At 36.8% G+C, this 25,261-nt stretch overlaps 1 protein-coding gene across 1 annotated transcript in view; it reads left to right on the top strand.

The window, feature by feature from the left end:
• The window catches only part of ASXL3 (ASXL transcriptional regulator 3), a 107,015-nt gene that overhangs the window by 38,512 nt on the left and 43,242 nt on the right, over positions 1 to 25,261 (top strand). The window contains exon 6 of the mRNA XM_036493603.2: positions 5,691 to 5,854. Within this exon, the coding sequence (XP_036349496.2) occupies positions 5,691 to 5,854 (164 nt within the window). The remainder of the gene's footprint in view (positions 1 to 5,690; positions 5,855 to 25,261) is intronic.

Here is a 25,261-nt window from a genome sequence, read left to right as displayed (position 1 = left end):
TTCCCTGTGTTTATTTTTCAGATTTCTACTACTTAACATGTAAGTTCCTTGGTTTCTGGGTCATTGACCTAAATCAGTTTTAATTATACTTCTTCCTACCCCAGTCACACAGTAAGAGTTTAAAAAGTGCTAGCTAAACAAATTTAAGCTTCTAATTGATGCCTCTGAAGGGGTTTAAATAAATGTCCACGTTGAGCCCAACTTCTGGGATTCATTCCAAGAAATGTATTTTATTTAGCTTAATCTTTGGGTAGTGAAGAATTATAGCTTTGCTGGTTTATAAAATGTTACACACTCCTTAAATAAATCAAGACAGAAAAATGAAAATGAAAATTGAGTAATAATTCCACATTATGTCATCAAAAATAATCATCCCCATTGTTTTATAAACATTATTTGACATCTCTCTAATGTATCCACAGACAAGGATCATATTAAAAAGTCTGTTATGACATTTTAGTTAAAGTACTGCATTTAATTAATTTTAGTTAAAGTAAAAATACAAAATTTTTAAAGATTGTTTCCAAATTCTTTCCAAAGATATTAAAATTATGAAAAAGTTAGTATCTAATATTTTCAATTTTAGGAGATATATTATAAAAGGCTTCGAAATAATGACAGTTCCTACTACCTGCAAGTTCGTTGTATTATTTGTATAATATCAAAATTCATATTTATAGTCCATTTGTTTAACCATATCCCTATAGGTTTTTTAATGCTGGCGTTTATTTACTTATTTAAAAGATAAAGTCAGAGAGAGAAAGAGTGAGCCAGAGTGCATGAGAAGAAGACAGAAACTTTTCATGTACACATTTCATTCTACAAAGGCTTCAGTTACCCGGTTGCCGGGGCTGGACCAGGCTAAAGCCCAGACTCAGGAGCGCCATCTGGGTCTCTGTGAGTGCAGGAGCTTAAGTACTGGCATCCGCTTGGCAAGGAGATGGAGTGGAAGCAGAGTGCTGGGCTCCAGCACTGGCACTCTGAAATGGGGTGTGGGTTTCCCCTTATGGCACATTACCTGCTCCACGGGCTGAGTGTTGAAGCCAGCAGACTACCACTGATGAACAAATGTTGCAGTGCTGCATCTTTCGCTCAAAATAGGAGTCCTAAACCAACTTCTGACCAGAATAACAGAAAAATGTCCTCGCTGTAATTAAGCACATTGCCCGTAATGTTCATTGTGGTATCATCCTGTTGTACTGCTGTATGGCATAGACTGTCATGTTGGCCATTTGCTAGTGGTTCCTTCTCTTTTATGTCCTCCCTTGTCTGCATCAGATCCTCTAGGCTAAGCATCAAGAATTAGAGACAGAATTTTCTTCTCTGGGTAACTGCTTTAATGAAATAAGACAATCTTATATAATTGGATTGTTCTTAAGCCAATTAAGAGTACATGTGTAAGAATAATTAAAGTGGAATTCAACATCCTCTGTGGCAACAAATTGAGTTCATCTACTCTGTCTTTCCCTAAAATTATAAGATCTATTTTTCTTAGGTAGATATCTTTGAGATAGATTTTCTCTTGGCCTTGCCATAAAAGTCTGTATGTCTTTTAGAGACTTATTTTTCCTACGATTATTCTGAAAGACTTTAACCAGTACTAAAAAGTAATAGTGTAAAAACTACTTCACACATCACTCCTTATATGTTTCAAAAGGTTTACATTTTTCTTAGTTCTTCAGTAGGCCTTCCCAATCACAGTCATTTTCAATAAATGACCTGAACCCCTTCCTAAAACTGTTAGTAAAGAAACCAACTGTTTCTTTGCTATTGGATATTTCTGCCTTTTGAAATTACCTTTACTTGTATTCTGAGAAAAGTCCTTCTAACTTTTCTTGTGATATGTTTTTCTCTTAATTATGATATTTTTAAACTATATAGAAAATATAGATGATAGCAAAAGAACCTGTCAACTCAATTGCAAGAAGTTAGGCTTTGGGGCATAAAAGATAAAGCTTCCTCATCCTCAGTGGGCCCTGCCTGTGTGCTGTCTGCTCCACTTCTGATTCAACTCCCTGCCAGTATGCTTGGGAAAAGCAAAAGACGCAAGAGGTTGGGTCCTCGTATGCTTGTGAGTGACCCAGCAGAAGCTCTTGTCTCTTGGATTTAGCTTGACCCCTGCCTGGCCATTGCAACCGTTTGAACAATGAACCAACCAATGCAGGCTCTCTTTCTCTCTCTTTTTCTCTTTCTTGGCCCCTCCCTCTCATCTTCTTCTGTATTTCTTTCTCTGTAATTCTGCCTGTTAAATAATTAAAATAAATCTTTAAAAAAAGTTAAGCTATAAAAAAGTGGATGCTATTTAAGCATTATTTTGTGGTTGTGTGAGATTGGCCAATAAGATTCTCACATGCTATCTTCCTTTGTCCTTATTTGTGAAACAAAGCTATATTAACTTTATACGTAGACTTGGAAAGATTTTTTTTTTTAACTGTTGGCTGGAATTTGTCTGAAATTAAATAATGCAAGAAATCCAGAGAATAATAAATCTCTTATGCAACAGATAATTCATATTTAAAGCTGTTCATTATTTGAAATTTTGTGTGTATATGCAGCATGACAATGTTGCCTATTGAACCAGTTTTTTTTTTTTTTAACATTTTAGAAGTCTATTCAGGAATTCAATTTTTAAGTTAAATGCAGACCATCAGCTTAAACTAATTTGCCATCAAATATATTGTGAAACACCAAAATATTATGCATTTAAAGTGTTTTTAATAGTAATTATATCTGCTTTTTAAACCTGTCCTATCTAGTATTGTTCCTGTCCTGCATTCCTGTTCTTGCTCATATGAGTCATCCTTTACGACAGATGTCTGTTGTGTGAATTTAATGAGAATACAAGTTTAAATTATTGATGAGCTTCATTTTTTTTTTTATATTTCATGGATACCTGTTGTTAGAATTCTTTATTGCATTTTTGTTCTTTATTTGATTTTTTGATTTTTCACTTACGCCTTTTAATTTTTTCAGCTGTGAATACAATTTATCGTTTAAACAAATAAGCAGTATTTTTAAATTTAAGCATTTCTATTTATAATTCAAATATTTTATGATATGCATTACACATTTTTTCTCTATAACTTATGAAATACAGTTGTGGTTTGAAACATTCCAGTATGTACTGGCTGTATGGAAAATTGAAAGATTGGTATCTGTTATTTCCTTTTGCAGAAAAATGAAGTGTCATATTAATCTTTAATATTTTTGGAGCTCAGTGGCCAGTTGTGTGTATGTTTTTAATCGTTCCTTGAGAGCATAGAAATGCTTTTTCTATTAATTCAGTGCAGTACTCTGTGTTTAATTGATTTATTATGGTTAATTATTGAATGATTACAATCTTCTGTATTATTAAGAAATTTTTGTTGGTATATCATATTTTAGTAGCATGTCATTTTTTTTTTAAATTATCCAGTTTTACATTCTCAGGGTATACTTTTGGATTGGATGCAGGTTTAAGGTTAGTGTGTATTTTCAATACATTATTTACTGTGTACTTCAGGAATGATTTTTCTTATATCCAGTAATTTTCTTTTAAATATTTATCTTGTTGGTTTTAATTCTGTGGCATTACTTCTTATTCTTTTTAGTATTTTTTTATTTCTTAATCTTATGTTTTCCCCTTGATTTGACTTAAATATATCCCTTAAAAGCAGTTTCTAGCTGAATTTTGTTATATTTTTTAAGTTTAATGTGAAAATCTGTTATATTTATTGTGATTTTATCGGACTTAATTTTAATGTTCTTTGCTTTTATATCCTCCATTTGATTTATTGAGTTTTCCTTTTATCCATTTATTTGGAAACTGTAGATCTCATTTCTTTCAATGATTACCTGTAGGATTTTAACAAAACATTAATTTGCAATATTTGTTGTTTTGAAACAATGCCAAATTTCTGTTGTACTCATCACGCTCTCCCACATTACGTGCACGTATTGTCGATGGCTTGATTTCCACTTTGTTTTAATCCTCATTAGCTATTAGGATTACTTTTTACACTTTCATGTTTGTGTTGGGATAATCCTGCCTTTAAGTCATTTACTTCACAGGTGATTCTGCATTCTCTCGTCCTTTCCTTGACACAGTTAACTTGTTAAGGACATCTTTGTGAACATTTCAGCAGGCTCTCTGAGGGATGTTTTCAGTACTGAAAATGTGCTTGTACACTGATAATGGATAGATACAGATTAAATGAGATTGGCCTTACTCCTCTTCTCCCGTTAGAGACAGTGCACTCTTTTCTGTTATTTGGAAGTAAGGTTTCTGCTCAGATTACCGTCATCCATCTGGAGAAAATTGTCACATTTGAAGTGATTTTTAGGCTTTTCTCTTTGTCTTTGGTGTTTAAAGATTTCAACATACATGATAGTGGGATGGATGTCTATATTTCTTGAGGTTTGGTGTATTGCCTCATCGGAGAACTCATTATTTCAGTTCTAAAACTTGGATTTCATTCATTAGTTATCCAAGTACTCTTTGCTATGCCTTTCTGTTTCTCATTCTGAAGCTCCTATAGACAGACATCCCAAGTCCTCATTATTTCCCCCAGGATTCTTCCTTATTTTATTGGGACTCATCCTTTAGTACTAATACTCAGTGATACTTTTTCAAATTTGTGAGTTAATTATTTGATAATTCTTCACTGTGCTAAATTTTTGTTTCTAGAAATTCTGTTGGGAATCTATTCATTTATTCTAGTTCTATATAATTTTTAAATTTCTTCCTTCTGATTATTTAAAAAGGAAGAATCTGCAAACTTTTCCATCAAGGGCCGAAAGAATAAATACTGTACATTTCTGGCCAAGCAGTTTCTGTCACAGTATATCAAATCTGCGTTGTAGCACAAACAGTCTTGCACGATACATAAACAGCTGGGCATGACTGTGTTCCAGGAAAACTTTATTTACCAAAACAAGGGTTGGATTTGATATAGCTCATGGGCTGTGATTTGCTAAGATCTGATTTAAAAGTGTACTGTGCATAATCACATTCAAGTAGTTCTCTTGGCTCAAGTAGCTGAGAACAGCAGTTCTTGTTGCTACATCAACTGTTGGCAGTTATCTTCTTGTATGAGTAAGTCATGGTTCTGAGTTGTGAACCTTACCTACAGATATCTTGTGGAGGCCCATGTGCCGCGAGTTGTGGAATTATCGTTCAATGCATATTAGCATGTCAGACCCTGGAGCTGATGTTTCAATAAGGGATTGCTTGTAAAAATACGACCCTCAGAAATACTCTGAGTTGAAATTCTCTGAAATAATCCAATGCTTGTTGCTCTGCTGGACACCAAGTGAATACACAACTCTCATTGTCTCTATAAAAAAATCGACAGCACTGTTGATCACGTTTCTAGGTCTTCTGGAACTTATGATTGTTACTGTTTGCGTTTTTGTCATCAGAATGCTTATCTATTATTACAAGTTCATCATTAAAACACTTACCAAGATTTGTTGCTACATTTGGTTAATAAACATACAGGATTAAGGGTCTATCTAAGGCTAGACAGAAATATGGTGGAAGATGCTTTGGGGAATTCTCTTATGAAATATTTATAAAAGGGATAGAATTAAACATTACTGAATACTTGTGTTCAGTCAATGTATAGGGGTGTGTGTGTGTGTCTGTGTGTGTACATTCACTTAAGTATTTTCCTCAACTTACAGTAAATTAATGCCTCTTGTCATCACAGGACACTTGAAATGGACCAAAGCTGAGGACATTGACATAGAAACCCCAGGATCTATTCTTGTCAACACTAACTTGAGGGCATTAATAAATAAACATACATTTGCTTCCTTACCTCAGCATTTTCAACAATACCTCCTGCTTTTGCTCCCGGAAGTGGATAGGCAGGTAAGTGAAAGTTTGAGACATTTGATATCAGTCACTAATTACATTATTGTGACGTGGCAGATCTACTATGGTGTGTTTGCATAATTTATGCATGCACATGTGTATGTGTATATATGTACACACACATACACATAGATATGTATACACATAGCCATCAGTGGTTTGTTTATTTAATTTACCAAAACAAAGCCGTATTTTATTATCACTGGTGAGCCAAATCAAATCTTAAAATACAGTACATCTTGGTAGAATCAAAACTGTAGATCTTCCCACACTGGGAAAGGGAAACAAAGAAGTCAAACATGCCACTATCAAATAAATCTTTGAAATAGCTGCTCTTTTGCCCAGAGGGAATATTGAAATGTGGTAATAAAAAGCCAGGGTTTCTACGAAATTATGTAAATGTTTTTATTCTCAGTTCTTTCTAGCAGGCATCTGAAATTTATGTTTGCATTTGATTTCTGATAGTCTATCATTATGAATATGATTGCCTATAAATAATTACTTTTATCTCTTTTAGAGTAAGCAGTAATGCTTTTAAGTATATTTTTGCAAAGCTTCTAAGATAAAGATATATAATAATAAGCCTGTAGTAGCAGATATCAATCATCTGCTAAAGCTGTTTCTTCAGGAAAGAAAGGAGAAAAGAAATCATCAAATGAAATTTTATTAAATTTCAGAAAATGTATTAAGTTGTATCTAGAAAAAAAATCCCCTTGTGATTCTTATTCCAGTAAATTCTGATGCTATATTTTATTTCCAATTGATGGATTTGATGCATTTGGTTTAATGAGTTTCTATCTTGAAAGTCCATCCATGAATTGAAATGTGCAAGACAGATTCAGTATTTCCATATTACTTTGCATATGTTTTCTTAGATTTTTATTTGATTTTATTCTCTAATAACTTACTTATTCCTTTCATAGATACTTAAATATGATAGGGAAACAATTGGCTACAAATCCCATTTCAGGTGTGTTTTTTTTTTCATAGTTAGCAAAAGTATTCTGATATATTTTCATTTGGAAGTTTGTTTTTAGTTAACAGAAATGTTTAATATTTTCCATGAATATGAGTATGTTTTTGGTGCTTGGGGTTAATAAGACAGTAAATGCTTAACTGCTATTGAATGAATTATCAAATGTATTCTATGTAAGTAAAATTTACTTTATCTTACTGTAATGTGAGATAGAAAGATAGAAATGTGTAAGTTTTTGGAGAAAAAAGTGCAAAATATGTTGCACTTTGATATGCAAAAAGAAAGTTAAAAACAATTTAGAGCCCATGAATTAGATCTTGGGAGATTGGTAGAATTGAATTAAATGAATGATGGGAGAATACCACATCAAAAGCTAATTTGGTGTGACTCTGAATTGTAGAAAGAACAGCACAAATGTTCTGGAATAACATACTGGAAATAGCTTTTGAAAGATTCTTTGGGTAGAAATTAAGAAGCCTGAACACTGTCCCCCAGGTATCAGTAATGCATGCTGCCAAGGGCGTTGGAGAATGGCAGCAACGTGATAGGACCATTGCTTTCCAGGAAAATTACTCTAGCTGTAGTGAAATGGACTGTTAGAAGTATGAAACATGAAAGTGCAAAGAATAGTTTAGAAAGCAATTTCAGTTGTTTCCAAAGGCATAATAACAGCTTTTTGTGAATAGTGTTAAAATTAAAGAAGTGGAGGAAAATACAGTCCCATCATTATCATCAACATCATCATCCTATTCTCTTCTGCCTTCCTAACCCCCAACTCCTGTATTGGAAAAATTCTAGATTTTTTTTTTTCAAATTACACTTGAAGCAAGGTGTGGAGAGGAGCCGTGGATTATTCTCCACTTAAAAGTTTATGTGACTGAGAATAGAATTCAGGTCTTAATAAAAACTTTTTAGGGAGACTGATTATTGATATGTGTAACTGTTTCCATCACTTCAGCGTATGTGAAGGTTATTTCATTTGCAATTGCGTCTCTAGGTCCAGGGGTAAGATTTGGTATAATGTACATGCTACTCAACAAGTATTTTTGAAATGAAGAAATGATCAATTGTCCTAAGTATACACACATGTTTTGATAAGCCCAGAAACTAATATCTAAGCCTAACGTTTTATTGAAGCTGTAACAAGTTTCATTTACTTGTTTGGATTATATGTTTGCTATTTTTTCACTATAAGAAGTAGAACTGAATAAGGTGTAAGTTTGAACTCAATAACCCTTGGTCCCTTGGGAAGTTATTTAATTGTTCAGGAAAAATTTACTGGGTATGTATTGTGTGCTATTAGTTTGCCAAATATGGTGGACACAATGAATGATTGTATCTGGGAGAAAATAAATGAATCTTGGGGAGGAGTGACAGAGGAGGAAGAGGTCCTGCTGAAATGTACTTTGCTCATTTTCAGGAAACAAGTTTAAGAACTGGGTAAGTCTATATCAAATTTAGTGTAAGACCAGATAGAGTCATATAGTGTCAAAACAGAACTATAAATGACCTCTCAGGGTACAGTGGATGAAGAAATGAATCCCACTGTCATACTACACAAGATTTTATGGTGCAGAAGATAAAAATTGGTAGGTATGTCTTACACAAAGACAAAGAAAAATAATTTTCCAATGGGAGGGCATGTCACTTTCTGAAACTCAGTGCAAAGACTCATTGTTTTCTGTAACTGGAGCCAACTATGTGGGACAATGTAGGGATTCTCTGTTGAAGGGGCAAATTGTCCACAACTTGATGCCATGGCTGCCAGCTGAACACGTTGAAATTTCAGGAACCAGTGAGCACTGCACATATTTTTTAAATGAGAAATGGATTAAATAGAATAATTTAAGCAAATATTTTAATGCCTGGACATAGGCAGCAGAAGAAGCCTCAAGGAGCAAAAAAAAGCTCATTGTTTTTCTCTTAGGAGCCAGCAGCCCTGTAAATGATGAAAGGGCAAAAATATAAGACATAGGGAGACTGGTCAAGAGACAGTTATGCTAATTAAGATGGGAGATAAAGGTCTGACCTTGAGCTCTGGCCTTGGAAACAAGAAGAAAGGAATGAGCTCTGGACATATTTACAACCCAGGATGTGAGGAATAAATGACAGATTTTATATGGAATGGGTTGCACAAAGAGTGGAGGTGACTGGAAATTTTACCTAGGGTAATTTGGAAAGACACAGTGGCTTTTTGAGCCTATCACCATTTGATACCAAGAAATTTAGAGCATTGGTCTCTTGCTCTTCCTCTGCTCTGGTTTGAGGTAAGTCAACCCTCTCACCTTGAAGAAGTGAACAGGTGACTTGAGGTGACAAGCTATCAGAAATGCTGCTGTTCTTTCCACCTGTCCAGTATCCAAGTGGAGATGGATACCACTTAAGTACAGATGAGGTGGAAATGTCTGGTTATAAGGATTTTTGGAGGTAGTGGAAATTTCCACAAATATGTGAAATAATTGAAAGTATCTCTGTGTGAATGCTTGCATGTATGTTTCTACAAAATTAGAAACTCTTAGGTCTTTTGTTTCTTTTTATTGACCACCCAAATTTCTTCCTGTTTTTAGCATGATATAGTCATATAAGACCTCCAACGTTGGAAGCATATAAAGTCAAGTTTTAATTAAAATATAGGAAGTTTCCCATTTATCTTGACAATGCCAAGTGTTTTTTATGCCAGCTTCCATGGGTGTTTTATTTATATTTATAAATAGCTAATTTATTTGACAGATATATGGTATTATATACAAGTATAGATATCACAAAATATAAATAGGCTTATGATATAATTTAGAGTATAATTTTATTCTTGTTTTATAACATTGCTACATCTAGTTTCATATCTAATTTTTTTTCTCCTTATGTAAGACTTCAAGTAACAGAAAGTTCAGTCCAACTGACTGACATTAATGTAAAGAGATGGCTTCTGGTTGTTGGTCTTGCAGTGTCAAGGACTCATTAGTATTTAAAAGATCTTGTTGCCCTCCTTTTAAATCTGAATCATCTTGTTATACGATGGCTACCTGGATCCAAAAATCAAGTGTATTTTTCTTTGTTCATACACACAGGAGAAGTGTTTCCATCTTAATTTTTAAACCAGAAATGCTGATACAACACTTAATGTTACTGCTTAGGCATACCATCATTTCTTTATTTTTTTTAGAAAGTATTGATACAGGAGAACAGATTTCATAGGTTTCATAGTTACAATTTTAGGAAGATAATCATACTTTCCTCCCTCTTTTCTTCTCTTCTCTTTTCTTTCCTTTTCTTTTCCTTTTTTTTAATGTTCACAGAAACATGTTTTCAGTCTCCACTGACTAGAGCCTTAATGTACAACTAACCATAATATTCCACAAGCAAAAAGTAAAAAGACTACAGTTCCACAGGAGCGTAAAAAAGGAGCTAAATAATCAGGTTGCAAGATACCCATTTTTTGTCTATACAGAGTTTTAGGACTTAACTTGACTAACATAATGGTTTCCAGATGTATCCATTTTGTTGAAAAGACAAGAATTTCATTTTTTAATGACTGAGTAGTATCTGATAGTGTGTATATGCCAAGCTTTCTAGAGCCATCAGTTAATGGGCATCTGGATTGATGCCATATCTTAGTTATTGTGAAGTGAGTTGCAATAAACATAGACGTACACATAGCTCCTATGAATTCTGATTTCATTTCCTTTGAGTAAATTCCCAGGGGTGGGATGGCTGAGTCATATGGTAGATGTATTTTCAGAGTTCTGAGGCGTCACCATGCTGTCTTTTATAATGGTTGTGCTAGTTTACATTCCCACCATCAGTGGATTAAGGTACCTTTTCCAGGCCCAGCGGCGTGGCCTAGCAGCCAAAGTCCTCGCCTTGAATGCCCCGGGATCCCATATGGGCGCTGGTTCTAATCCCAGCAGCTCCACTTCTCATCCAGCTCCCTGCTTGTGGCCTGGGAAAGCAGTTGAGGACGGCCCAAAGCTTTTGGACCCTGCACCTGCATGGGAGACCCGGAAGAGGTTCCTGGTTCCCGGCTTCGGATCGGCGTGCACTGGCCCGTTGCGGCTCACTTGGGGCGTGAATCACCGGACGGTTGGAAGATCTTCCTGTCTGTCTCTCCTCCTCTCTGTATATATGACTTTGTAATAAAATAAATAAATCTTTTTTTAAAAAAAGGTACCTTTTCCCCAAATCCTTACCGGCATTTTCTATTTTTTGAATTTTAGATAAATGCCACTCTAATTGAGGTGAGATGAAGCCTTATTGTGCTTGGATTTGCAGTTCCTTGATGGCTAATGATTCTGAGCACTTTTCATATGTCTGTTGGACATTCATATTTCATCCTTTGAAAAGTGCCTGTTCATGGCTTTTGCCCAAAGCTTAACTGGATTTTTTTGAATTGCCTAGTTTCTTGAGCTCCTTATATATCCTGAATATTAATCATTCGTAGTAGAATAGTTTGTAAATATTCTCTCCCTTATGATCAGGTGCCTCTGTTGAATGCTTCCTTTTCAGTGCAGAAACTTCCTGATTGTCTAATTTTGTTTTTGTTTCCTGTGCTTTTGGGATTTTTTCCAAGAAGTCTTTGCCTGTGACATTATCTTGTGGCGTTTACCTGATGTGTTTTGTATTTGATTAGTATTTTTTATTAGGACTTTTGCATCTGAATACATAAAGGATAACCATTTATAATTCTCCGTGTCGTACCTTTTTCTCAATTTAGAATTAAGGTGATACTGGCCACATAGGAGCAGTCTGTGGGGATTACCTCCATTTGAATGGTTTTGAATAATTTGAGAAGTGTTGCCATTAATTCTTCTTTAAATGTCTGGCTGAAATTAGTTCTGAAGCCTTCTGATCATGGGCTTTTATCATTATTGAGAGGATCTTTATAACTGACTCCATCGCTGTCTTTGTTATCGGCCTATTTAGCTTTTCTTTGTCTTTCATGACTCAATTTTGGTAGACTGTATTTTCAGAAATCCAAATATTTGTCATAGATTTTTCCAGTTTTCTATGCCAGAGAAAGTTCCATGCATGCACTTATGTAAAATTATGTTTCCTGAGGATATGAGATGAGATGTATATGTTCACTTGATGAATTTGTTTATTTGATGATTATTTTGACTGTTGATTTTCTTGTCCAGTTGAGTGTTGAAGTAATTGATTGTGATTGTATTGCAACCTGTGTCTCCCTTTTGGTCATTAAAATTTGTTTTAAATAACCAGATGGGGGCATATACATTTACTGTATTAATATCTTCCTATTAATTTGATTCTTTAATTATTACATAATGCTCTCTTATTGTGTCTTTCAACATGTTTTATGCTGGAGTCTACTTTGGTATTTAGATGGCTATCCCTGCTCATTTTGCTTTCCATTTGCATGAAATATACTTTCACTTTCAGTCTGTATCTTCATTGAGGAAGTATGTTTCTTGATCCTACTATTTTCCCATAAATATTCCCCTTGTTTGTTTCAGATTTCCTTTACACTTTTCCCAGGAGAATTTTCTGCCTTTGCATTCTTTCAGGATGATGCTCTTTCTCTATTTCTGCATATAACACATCTTTAAGTATCATTTGTATGGCTTGACAAGGGGTGGAAAATTCTTTTGTGTATTTTGGAAGGGTTTTATTTCACTTCTTGTATTCATGAGAGTCTTTCTGTACAATATTCTGGGTTAAGGGGTTCTCTTTCTTTTTTTAAGGATCTGGACTATGTCTCTTTATTTTTTCTTAGACTGTAGGGTTTCTGATGAAAAATCAACTGTGAGTATACTAAGGGATCCTATTAAGGTAACCTGGTCATTCTTTTGTATGCATTTTAGAATATTGTCTTTAGGTTTTACTGTGGTAAGCCAGACTATAATTTGCCATGGTGAAGGTTTTTTTCTGATCATGTCTACTGGTAATTCTGTGTGCTTTCTGTACTTGAATGTCTTTATTTTTGTCCACATTAGGGAAGTTTTCTGTTTATGTCATTGAATAGACCTTCTAATCTATTTTGTCTTTACACACTTTCAAGGTCTAAGACACATATGTTTGTTTGTTTTAATACTATCCCATCAATCTATAACACTATTTTTATTTTTCCTGATTTTCTTTTTTTTAGTGAATATTTCCAAGGACTTGTCTTTTAGCTCAGAAGTTCTTTCCTTGCCATTTCTGTCGTTAAGTTTTCTACTGAATCCATTTCTAATATTTCAATTTTTACTACAGTCTCTTGACCTCATGACAGAGTTTTTCATCTGTGTCCTGTATAGATTTCTTCAAGTCACATATTTACCTCTCTGTTTTGAAGTAATCTTAGCATCATTCTTTGGAAACCTTTTCAGCAACTGTTCATCCTTGCATTCTAATTTTGAAGTGTTGTTGTGTTCCTGTGAGGTAGCCATATTATCTTCCATGTTCTTGTTTCTACATTTATTTTCAGACATTTGTGCAAACACTTGTTGGTTTTCTTCTGATACGTTTTTATCTTTGAAATATGCCTCTGTGACTTCGTGGAGAGTCTGCTCCTTCAGTGGTTATCCAGAGCCATATGCTGTGCTGGGCCAGGAAACTGTCCAGTGCAGGAGGGACAAGGTTCTAGGGTGATACTCCAAGATGGGCATGATAGGTCTCTTCTGCAGTCAGCAGAGGGAAGGATATCATCATCCCAGCTGGTGTAATCGCAATGTCAACCCCTCTCTGCCAAAGTAAATCCACCGTTTAGGCAAGCTAACAGTGCCTAAACTTTGCAAAGTAGTATGAACATAGAGTTCCAAGCCTCTGAAGCAACTTCCCAAAGACCAGCCACATACTATCACATACTCTGTTGTGCACTCCCAGGAGGCCCTCAGCCATAAGATACAAGGGATCCACTGTTTCTTCAAGCCTCACCTTCCATCCACAAGCCTCCTGTTGATGGAAAGAAGTGTAATATTCCCAGAGTGAGCTCCCTAAAAAGAGTTGCTCTTTGCTCTGCCTTGGGAAGTCAAGTCCGGAACAGTGCGTGTCTAAGAGGAATCCCTACTCCCAGCCAGTCCTTGAATCCAGTCTCAGAGTCAGTGGAGACTGCATGGTTATTTCTCTGACAAAATTCTCTGGTCATCCATGGGCCATAGCAGCTTCTACTCACCTTATAAAGCTAGTGTTTCCTCCCTGCTGGTTTCCAGGTGCCTTGCTCTGAGAAGATGTCCCCTCCAATTACTGCCTGTGGGAGTCACTGGCAGGTTACTGCTCATTGCTGTGAGAATGTGTAATATTGCAATGCTCCCTGGCATCTCCCTTCTGTATATTGAATTTCCACTGAAAACTTCTGTATTGTTTCCTAGAAAAATACAGTTCTTCCCTTTTCTTCTGGTACCTTCCAGTGGTCAGAATTAGCACGTCTTTTTTCCTGTTCAGTTAGCTTTCATTCTTCTTACCAATATTTCTTTAATAAGGAAAGGAAATAAATTGTCTTAAGTCACCTGGGTCTAGAACCTTAAGGCTTAGAATGTGTTATCACCTTCTAAAATAAAATTGATATGATTGAGGTAAGAGGTTGGAGAAACATGAGCAAACTATTTTTTATAAATTCTTATTATTAATATATTTATGAATATATTAGGATGGATGCCTGGTGGCAAATTATGATGCCCACTGAAACAGGGTAAGAATTGAGTTTGGTTTTTAATATGTTGCGATGCCTCTATTATATGAAATGTCTAGAATATAATTGTATATGTAGGTTTTGAGATAGGAGAAGATATTTTCTGATAAAATATGCATAGGTTGTGTGAGCTATGGGATCTAAAATCATTGAGGGGTACCCAAGTTTTCCCAGGGGAATGAGATAGATATGAGAGACAGACAACACAAAATCTGCGAGAGATCATCATACCAAACTGTCAAATACACATGATGAATCATTGGGTTTTAAGTAGAATATCTTTCTATCATTTCTCCAGGTCTATGGTTACACCTTCATTATTCTGTTTTGCTCTAGATGGCTAACTTGTATCAGAATTCCTGTATCAGGAGGACCTGTGCCCTGTCTCCTCTTTTGAAATTTTAAGATAATAATATACTTTTTTTAAAGAAATTTTGAAGGTACAATAAAAAGTAAGTTTTTAGCCTGAAGATCCAGTCCTCTGTAACCCCAGTGTATTATGTATGGCTTTAGGAGGCCGCTGTCTTATCTAAGTACAATGTCACTAATCAAGACCAGAAAATGAATGACAAAAATTATCATGTGAGTCTTAGAATCAAGTTTAGCTAATTTTCCCTGTCATTAACTTTTAACAGTGAGCTCCACTACCAAATGTATCATTTCATTGATTTTTCATGGTTCCTTGGTTAATTGCTGAAAAGTTTTAAAATTGGTCTTTGAATTCTGTGACCTTGGCTCTTTGGAAAATTGTAAACCAATTTAAGTTTAAAAGATGTTTCCCAGTGATCAGATTCATATTATGTACCTTTGAGGGGAGTGCAATACGTGAAGCTAGTATTCCTCTACTTGTAGCCTATTATATGGCATAAAATTTCACTTGTCCCCAAACTGATACTCTTTACTTGATCACTTGGATTAAACTGTATCTGTCAAGCCTCTCCAGTAAAAACCTAAAGAGTACTTTGTCACAAAGTTATTTTAAACTGTGTAAATGCTATGTTTCTCTTCCAACTCTATATTTGTATGGATTTGTTGTTTCAGTTGTCCCACATTTTGTGTTTCTTTAAGCTGGCTTTGGTGTTCTCTGACCTAGGTTCCTTTTTCCTGTACCACCTTCTTACCTTGAAGCATACCAGAAGGTTCTAATTTCATCTTATATTTTCCCTGCTGCTGCCAATAAAACCATGGCTCCCTTTATTGAAAGATCTTGGAAGTTAAGACCTCAGCAAGGTGTGAGCGTCGCTGTTCTTAAATCTAGGACACATTTCAGAAATACATAGTTATGAATATGCATGCTTGCATTTTCCGAGAGAGAGAGAGAGAGCGCGTTGGGATGGGGAACAGAGAGCGGAACAGAAGAGTACAAATCCTTAACTGTTTGAGACCAAGAGCATCATGTAAAAATGTGAGAGCCTATTCACAGTGTATAAGCATTTTACAAATTATGTTTACATTTATTTCTACACATATCTATTTTTTAAGCTATGAATTCATGTTGGTAACTTTCAGTAGTAACTTAATACACTGTGGTTCTCTCTGTTTTTCTCTCTTCTGGTGGCTTTCTCTCCCTTCCCTGACAGTGAGGTGATAGCTCCTACTACTCTGTATATAGTTGGCTATTTTATTGTCCCCATCGCAGGTAACTAGTCTTCCGTCGTGGCTAGCATCCCTCTTCTGTGTAGTGGTGGTCTCATTGTGCTTCAGTGGTGGCTGTCCATGATCGTGTCACCCACTCACTTTGCCCAGAGATCTTTCCCCTTCAGCATGACCTTTCATACTGTGCACTGGCAGCTTCCCCATAAGGGTATCTCTCACCCTGCTTGGACCCAGAAATGTCTGAAAATCTCCACTGTATTGGTGTACCCACCTCACTTCCCTCGGCTGTGTGATTTCCTTCTGTGTTACTGTGGACCCCCCCACACTCAAAAGAATATATTGCTTTAAGCTTTGGACCTCAATTTTTCATTAGAGAAGGTCCTTAGATTCTAATGGGTTTATCTGTGGAAGAGCTGCAGTAGCGGACTGATAGAGAAAGAAGGACAAGGCTGAGTCCCTTTGACTACCCCTGCTCACTGTATGACCTTTTCTCTCTGCCAAGTTCTTTTAAGTTCACCCTTCCCTCACACTTGAGGATTAACACTACTTTGCTGCACTTTGACCACCCCTTTTTATACCATCCTTCCATTGACTTTAATCCTCCTTGAAGCCTATCTTGAATAAACTGTGCCTGCCAGAGCTTTGTCTGCAGGCCTATTGAAAATTGGTTAGAATGGAGGTAAACAAATTTTACTGATGTGGAGTAGAAATAAGATGTATAATTCATTTACTCCGTCAATATTTACATATTGCCTATTATGTGTCAAACTCTGCTAAGCTCTGATATTAACATAACTCATAATTCCTATCTTGAGATAGATAAAATACCTAATGAACTACTCTGTAGTGATCACATGCATCATATGACGAAAACACAAAATGGGTGGTTCTAGTCATGAGAGTTAAAAACAGCTTGAAAAAATGTGGTCTGTATACAGAAAGTTTTAAATTTCTGACCTTAGAATGGTAATAACTCGAGGTTGGGAAGGGTGGCAGGTGAAGGAGTAAGAGGCTGGGCAGTAGCAATAACAAGTTCCATTTTCATAGCCTAGAGGGTAACTGTTACTCAAATCCTGCCTTATAGACCGTATAAAAAACTACAAGAGAGGAGCTGGTAGGCTATGAATTCAAATAAAGATAAAGAAATAGAAAAAAATAAGAGTATGGTATGTAAAAATGTAGGTTACCAGTAAAGAGATCTGGAGAGAGTAAGCAAGACAAAATTGCATGTACAATTCATAACATTGCCTACATACAGTAATGCCCTTCTGCATATATATGTTTTTATTAAGCCTTACAATAATAATAACGCTCGCTACTGCATTATTCACTGCACTTTTATATGTCAAAACTGAAGGTCATGACGAAAATAAAAGGATTTACACAAAAATTTCCCAAGTAAAGCCGTGAGAATGAGAATTTTATCATAGGTTTATGAAGCTCCAAATTCTAGCTCTTTCCCCCTACACCAATATTACTTAACCCTAAAATACACACACACATGCAGAGAGAGAGAGAGGAGAGAGAGAGAACGAGAGAACGAGTGTATGATCTTTATCTACATAGTTTTGATGGCTGGAGTATAAGGTAGGGTTGGAAGAAGCGTGCCGAAAGCTGTGCAGTGTCCGTAAGCCATGTTGACATACCAAGACTTCATCCTGAAGTGTGACATAGATTTGAGTTTCAGAAGGCCCCTGGTGGAGGAGGCAAGCACTGAGTTGAGAAGGGAAGATTCCTTGACTGTGCACCTGGCCCTGGGTTGTTCAGACCATCCTTCCTGCACCCTCCTTTAGCCTTCACTCTGGCTTAGCTTCCATGCTTGCTATAAACTCAGCTGAGATGCCTTTCTGGTATCTTTTGGTGAGACTAGCTTCTTTTCGTCTACTGGCTCTCAGTGTGATCTCACAATGGCTGTTCTTGCTCCCCCTCTACACTACCTTGCTTGCTTCTCTACCTTGCTTTTACTGGGTGTTACCTTACCAGAGCTTATAATGGTATACACTTAACCCACCTCTGTGTTTATGTGTCTTCATTTGAGTCAAGACCCAGGACAGTCCTTTAGTTTTCCTGCTCACCACACGCTCAGTGAATAAATGAATGAATCTGTGAGAGAATATAGGCTAAGAAATTACTCTTAAGGCCATTGAAGCCTAATTCATGAGACATTTCATTAGTCTGTTAGGGCTCCAAAAAATTCTACAGGCTGCGTGGTGTAAACAGCAGAATCTAATTTTCTTACAATTTTGGAGACTGGAGCTCCAAGATCAACACAGCAGCTGACCGTTGCTCGTGAAAACTCCCTTTCTGCCTTGTAGAGAGCTACGCTGTCTGTACCTGGCCTCTTTTCAGGACATCCCTAGGGTCCCTTCCTCTTCCTAGAAAGACACAGTCCTTTGGGATGAGGGCTGTGCCTTCTGACCTCACTGAACTTTAACGACGTCTTTAAAAGCCTCGTCTTGAAAAGTCACATTGGGATTAATTAATGGGACTTTGTGAAAAACAACCATTTATTGTCCCTACCATTTATTTCAGGACTTGGTGGTGTATTTGCACAAGTAGAACATGATGCAGACGCACAGGGCTTGTGTAGTCCCAGGGTTGATATCGGTAGATTTCAACATGTCTGGGGCCTAAAAATCGAGACTGTTGAATGGAGAATTGGAAGAGAGAAGATTTTGTTTATTGATCACAGTTTTGTAATAAATGAAAGGGATGGGCTTTGTTAGAGAAAGCAGCTAAGGAAAACAAGTAAGTACCAATTTCTAGATCAATGGGAGCAGGACAGAAGGACTGCAGAAATCAGTCTGTGAAAATGCAGAGGAAAATAGAAATGTTCAGCTGGAGGGCAACGCAGGAGGAGTTTTGAGAAAGCTCATAGAAAATATGTGATGAGATAAGCTTGGATTCCTGGCTGTTTTGGATCATGGTAAACTTATAAGTCTGCTTTTCCATAGAATTTTTGAAATATTTGAAAACTTTAGTATTTACTTTAGGGACAGAAAGAGATCTGCTGGCCTTTTCCCTGAACACCCACGACGGCTTGGTTGGACCAGGCTGGACCCATGAGACATACCCCATTTGGGCTTCCCACATGTTGGCAGGACGTAGGCACTTGACATATCACTGCCTTCCTGCCGAACGCCTGAGCAGGACTGAAAGTGGAGACTGGGACTTAACTCGGTCACTGATACGGGCAGTGGGTGTACCAAGGGCATTGTAACTTCTGTGCAGAATGCCTACCCCTCTGTGAATTTTTTTTTCCTCTGAAATTTTTAAAGCATCCTCATCTTTGCTCAGAGTCAAGAAAACAAAGATTTCAAGAGACTAACAGGAGTTTGGAAGGTTATCTGTTGGATTATCCTAAGGATTATCCTGGCAAAACAAATTACTTGTTGAAAAAAAATTAGTTGTTTAATACATTGTTGAAGTCTCAGGATAACACCTTTTAGATATGATTAAGTGAAGAAAACCTGTGGCTCAAAGGTCATCTCCTTTGCTACAGAGTTTTGCTGCAGAGATCAAATGGAAACCAGGAGAGCAGTGCAGTATTGGTCAGTGCTAGCAAGCAGGACAAATTACACACACATCTTGTTCCTACGTTCAGTGCCCATATAGGAATGTTGACTTAATAAATTCAGTGCTTGGGTTTGTAGCCAGACATGCCTTTGTGCATAGCTGTCTGCAAGATGCGCTTGGAGAATTTTTAGAACCTCCTTGATTATACATACAAGTTCTTTAAGAACTTACGCTTTATAAACTATGTCTACATAGAACAATTTTGTGACCTTTTAAAAATATATGGCAGCTGGTGGAATAAATGTCATCTAAAGTGGAGTCATATTTAGGTTTTTATTACACTTTCAAATTGAACCTCATTGATGAATAGGTTGTTGTCATTTCTGTCATCGGTATTGTTTTTAAGAGATGTCCTTCCGGGCTCCCCTTTGGGGATGTCAGGACTTAACAGCACTGTCTACATATGTGTAAGACCATCCCCAAATAGTAAATAAATGATGTGTATTTCTCTCTTTTTTTTTTTGTCCAGATGGTAATGGCAGCGTTTCAGTCCATTCTCCGTAATCTCCCGGTTTTGCTTTGCACGTCACATCTATGTGTCCATGGTTTGCTAAGTGGCTCGCCACCGAAGGCTCTGTTCTATGTAGACTCTTTAAAACCTATCTGGCTTTGTGCTCCTCAGATTTAGCAGTCACTGGCAATAATGCACATAATTTTAACTGTGGAGAATGTCATTAAGCTAAAATGGAACATTTACACAGTCCCTTTTGCAGAGAAATTGGACTAGGAAAATGAATGTGTGTGTCAGACATTTTACAGCACACAAGAATGTGATTTATTGATTTCTGATGGCGCTGTTGGCATCAGTGTATATACTTAAAGAAGTCATGCAGCCTTTATAAATGCAAATGGGAAAAGCTTTCCATCTTTTTCCTCCATGGAAATAGCTCATACATTTTCAATAACTCGAGCTCCTCTTAGAGATTGCTCTATGTACTGTATATATTGATTTTTAAAAGTATCCTGTTATTTTATTCCACAACTAGTATGTATAATGAAATGTCAATTTACCTAAAAGATTATAAAATTCGAAAGTATTACAGATATGAAAAATGCTAGTATCTTGAGCCTTCAGGTAAAAGTAAGTGTGTACTTGAGATGTAATTATTTTAATGGAACTGACACTTTGGCTTTTTCCCTGCTTCTGAAAGCATATCTTAAAGTACTTAGGAAATCCATTATTCCTTCTTGCCTAAATCACTTGCTGGTGGTAGCAAATCATACATAGCCACAGCTACCCTCATGGACTATTCCTGGACATTTCCCTTCTCACACTTTCAGCTTTGTAGATATATATAATTTATTTTAATATTATGAAGATTGCTAATGGGGGAAAGCAGTTTCATTTAAATATTATTCAGCAGTTGCCTAATTGATAGTTAACATCAGATCCTATTAGAATCTGCCACAATGTAAGTCAAAAAGTATATAGACTAGATTGAATGGTAGATAATAGGCAATGCATCATGGAGAGTTTATTTTAGTCATGCACAGTTAGCTAAGAGGAGACATAAATTTATTTAACCTAGAGAACATATGATTTTATACACTGACCAATTACTGCCCCTTTCATGTAGTAAATGGTAATGCTGTGGTCTGAAGAATATATCTAACCATTACTGCTAATATCTTAGATTATTAAATATTAAGTGATGTCATCTAATTTGTTATATAGTTTATTAATTGTATTTATGGATAATATTTAAGGTTCAGTGTCCACTGGAATGGATAAAAGAATAAAGAACTTGACTATATTAGGGTCCTGGATGGAAGGGAAAAATCAATTTCACTTATAAAATTACTTTAAAACTCCTAGCGTTCATTAAACCCTATTCAGAAATTTCTTTGCCTGAGAAAATACTTTGATTCCATTTTTAAACTTTATGTAAGTATGAAAGAATCAATTATGAACAGGGGATTAGCAAAGTAGGAATGTTTGCATCGTTGGATTAAGGTGCGCCTGTAAGTCTGCATAGTTAGTTCTCTTGACTGTTTCTAATTTTCCCTTAAAGTGACACAGGCTTTTTCCAGTAATAAGCTTCATTATCACTCCTGGAACCTAAGGGAAAATTGTCTTGCAAATGCCTGACACTTTGAGGAATTTCTACAGGAGATGATGGAGGTGGCTCTAGATTACTGGAGAGAGGATAAATGAGGGCAGTTGTCTCACAGGAGCTCTCAGGGTGGGTTTGCTGCATCTGTTAGGATGTTACTTGAAATCCCTGTATCCATTATGGAAATGCCCAGGTGTGAGTCGCAGCTCTGCTTCTAATCCCAGCCTCCTGTTAGAGTATGCACTCTGGGAGGCTTCAGGGAGGTGTCAAGGACTTGGTTTCCTACAGCCACATGGAATACCTGGATTGAGTTATGCATTCTAGTGGAGTGACAACATTGGCAACAGTGAACACATGTTCAGCTTTCTGGAAACATGATTGTCTACAAAAAAGGGAGCAAGCTTGAGAATTGGCAAATGAATATACATGATACAGGCATATGAAAATGGTTTGATACTTGGGAATCTTTGTTTAATTTATTTGAAAGGCAGACAGACAGAGGGGGAAAAGACCTTTCATCCTCGGGTTTATTCTTCAGATGCCGATGCACCCAGCCAGGAGCCATTAACTCCATCCAGCTCTCCCACGTGGGTGGTAGGTGTCCTTTGGTACTTAAGCCAACATTTCTTGCATCCAAGGCATATAAACCAGAAGCTGGATTGGAAGGTCAAGGCAAGATTTAATTTGCTATACTGCAACACCTGCCCTCAGCTTGGGAATCTTAGGATGCAACTGGCAGAAACAGAGCAGTGCTTGCTCTGAGGTGACTGCTCCCCGGCCACCAAGGCTGGTGCTTCAGTGAGAGCAACCCACCCCAGTTGCTGAATCTGCTAATGTGTCAGTCTCGGACTTCCTAGCCTCCAGAAAAATCTCTTTTCTTTAGAAATTGTCCAGTATCAGGGATTTTGTTATGGCAGCACAAATGGACCATTTTGGGATGCATTGGATCTTAGGTACATTTGAGAAATATGCACTGTCCAAGTGAGGATTTGTGTATGTAGATCAAGGTTAAACCAAAGATCTAATGTAAAGTTAACAAATTGGGAACCGCTGGTGAATGTGTGTTCTTTAAAATCATGGATATGTGTGATACAGGCTCTTTGGTGAGACGAGGGCTTAGCACCAAGAGTGGGCGTTTCCTTATCTCAGTGGCTGGGAAGCAGAGAATGAGCTCTCACAGGACGCAGAGAAGGGCCAGTGAAGGGAGGAGGGGGAAATCTCAGTGGATGTGTGTCGTTGGAGGTCAGTGACATGACTGTATGAGGTGTACATGATTCATCATACACTGAAATTAGGTTTGAATACGATCTGGATTGAGTTCATCATAGATCTCACATACATAATTCACCGGTGATCTTGACAAATATTATTTTAGTAAAATGTGGTAGCAAAAGGGCAGTCGGAGTGGCTTCAGAAGAAAATGGGAAGAGAGTAATTATATGTATCTCTTCCATGTTCCCCCACATGTAAAGGGGGACGGGGAAATGCAACTGAAGAGCATCAGACTGCCTGGTGAGTGCACCGGAGCCATAGGGGTTTTTAAAAGAATTATTGATTTATTTTGATTTTTAAGGCAGAGAGACACAGAGATCTCACATCTCCCACATACCCACAGTAATCAGGGCTTGGCAGTGCTAAAGCCTAGAGCCTGGAACTCATTCTGGGCCCTGCCCATGGGTGTCAGGGACCCAGTTACTTGAAGCTTACTCTGCTTCGTCCCAAGGTACACGTTAACAGGAAGCTGGAATCAGGAGCTGGGGCATGGTTAAACCTACGCACTTACAGGACACAACCTCTCAAGTGCTAACCGAGCTGCATATCAAACACCTGCCCCTGTATTTTCTAAAATTCCTTAAACCTTCTTGTCTCTTTATTCATATATCTCTTTTTATGTGTGGTTTTTATTGCTTTTATTACCTTGTTTAGAGACCAAACTGGATTGTTTTCATGCAGCTGATTTTCCCTGAGATGTGAAGCCTTTAGTGTTTTAAAAAATTAAAGTATTGGCTGTGACCACAGTCATCCTGAAGTGCCCTTTGTCCTTTACTGGTTGCTTTGTTAAACCATCAAAAATGCATATGTGAAATGTACTAAGTACTTGGTCTTTTTTTCCCTCACACAAAGGATATTTCTTTTGCTTGTACCTTTTTATAATCATTAATTATCATTAAATTTAGAATGTTATTTATGTTGCTTTAGGGAATAGAATAATTAATGTATGTTAGGTACACAGTGGTCACAATGAAATTATGTTTGCCAGTCGTAAACATCTTGGTCCTGGTTTTAACTATTGTACTTCCCTCATAAGCAATGTGGATAAAATTATCAGGTATTTGTGACAGTGCTCAGAATTGTATAATCACATCTACTCTGTCGTATATAGCCCTCAGTTTCCATTCATCAGAGTCTGATTGCTTTATTGTTTTCAACAATGCCATAGGACATAAATTTCCCAATGTTCTGCTCAGTTAAACGAGAGAGAGCTTCTTTAAAGGGTGAAGGCCACTTTGGGGAGTGATTCAAGTTCCCACAGGGATTTTCTTAGCTGACCATTTCCAAGGTTTTCTGGCAGTTAGTTAAGCTAAAGTTTAGCTTGTGGCCCCTTCTTACAGTTACCCATCTCCAGTTCATCATTTCTAAACTTTCCATTGATTAGAAGATTACGCTTGGGCTTGACTTGCTCTTTTCTCTTATTTCAAATAATGTCTTCACCATTTGAGATATCTTAGAAGCTGTTCTTCAGGACTTCTCTGCCTGGGTAGGGTCATGGCCTAGGATCTTTGTAGCAGAGCTTTCGTGGGGATGTTGGCCTTTAATGGCTCTACTTATTCTGCCTTGAAAGCTCCACTCTGAGTGTGCTGGCGTGGAGGCACTAGTGTTCTTGGCCCGCTCTGTGAGAGCTAGAGCCACCGCCCTAGAGTTCTCAGCGGCTGAAGGAAAGCAGCTCCTGACTTCTTGGCTGCATTGCCCAGAATTTAGCCTCGGTAAGTCTCAGAGCCTATAACCCTAGCACTCTGTGATGGAAGTGTACTAGCTATAGATTGTGCAATGTAGATTGTGTATGTGGCAACAAATATCATTTTACATTTGTTTTCTTTTGCTATTTTGCCAGTATGACAAAGTTTTTTATTAAGTAACTTAACCTTTTGCCAAAGTGACATATTGCTAATGGATGGATATCGTAATATATACCATCATGCAGTAAGCATTTAGCAAACAGCATATTTCTAACTAAAAGCTTTAAAAAAAATTGCCTTGTATTCTCCCAATCATACTAGATTATGTTTCCCAATCATATTTATTTGAAAAAAATGTGGTTTTGCTAAGTATGTTTATATAACAGAAGTTATTAAAAAGGATTACATTAAGGTATGGATTATTTGACTGCTGGTACCTGGACAGTTTCCATTATAAATGCCTGTATTCATGTTGTATTGCTTAAAGTATTTTTGCCTCAAAAGAAAAAGAAGACCATTCCTTTTTATTGTAAATATATTGTTATTTACCATAATTTTGAGGCATGTCTTATTGCTTTGGTGAGTGTGACAATTATATTGGGTTTGCAGCGTTTACAA

The sequence above is a fragment of the Ochotona princeps genome, chromosome 18 (assembly GCF_030435755.1).
Source record: "Ochotona princeps isolate mOchPri1 chromosome 18, mOchPri1.hap1, whole genome shotgun sequence".
Taxonomy (NCBI): Eukaryota; Metazoa; Chordata; class Mammalia; order Lagomorpha; family Ochotonidae; genus Ochotona; species Ochotona princeps.
The sequence above is the reverse complement of the archived record's forward strand: the minus strand, read 5'-3'. Positions and strand labels throughout refer to the sequence as shown.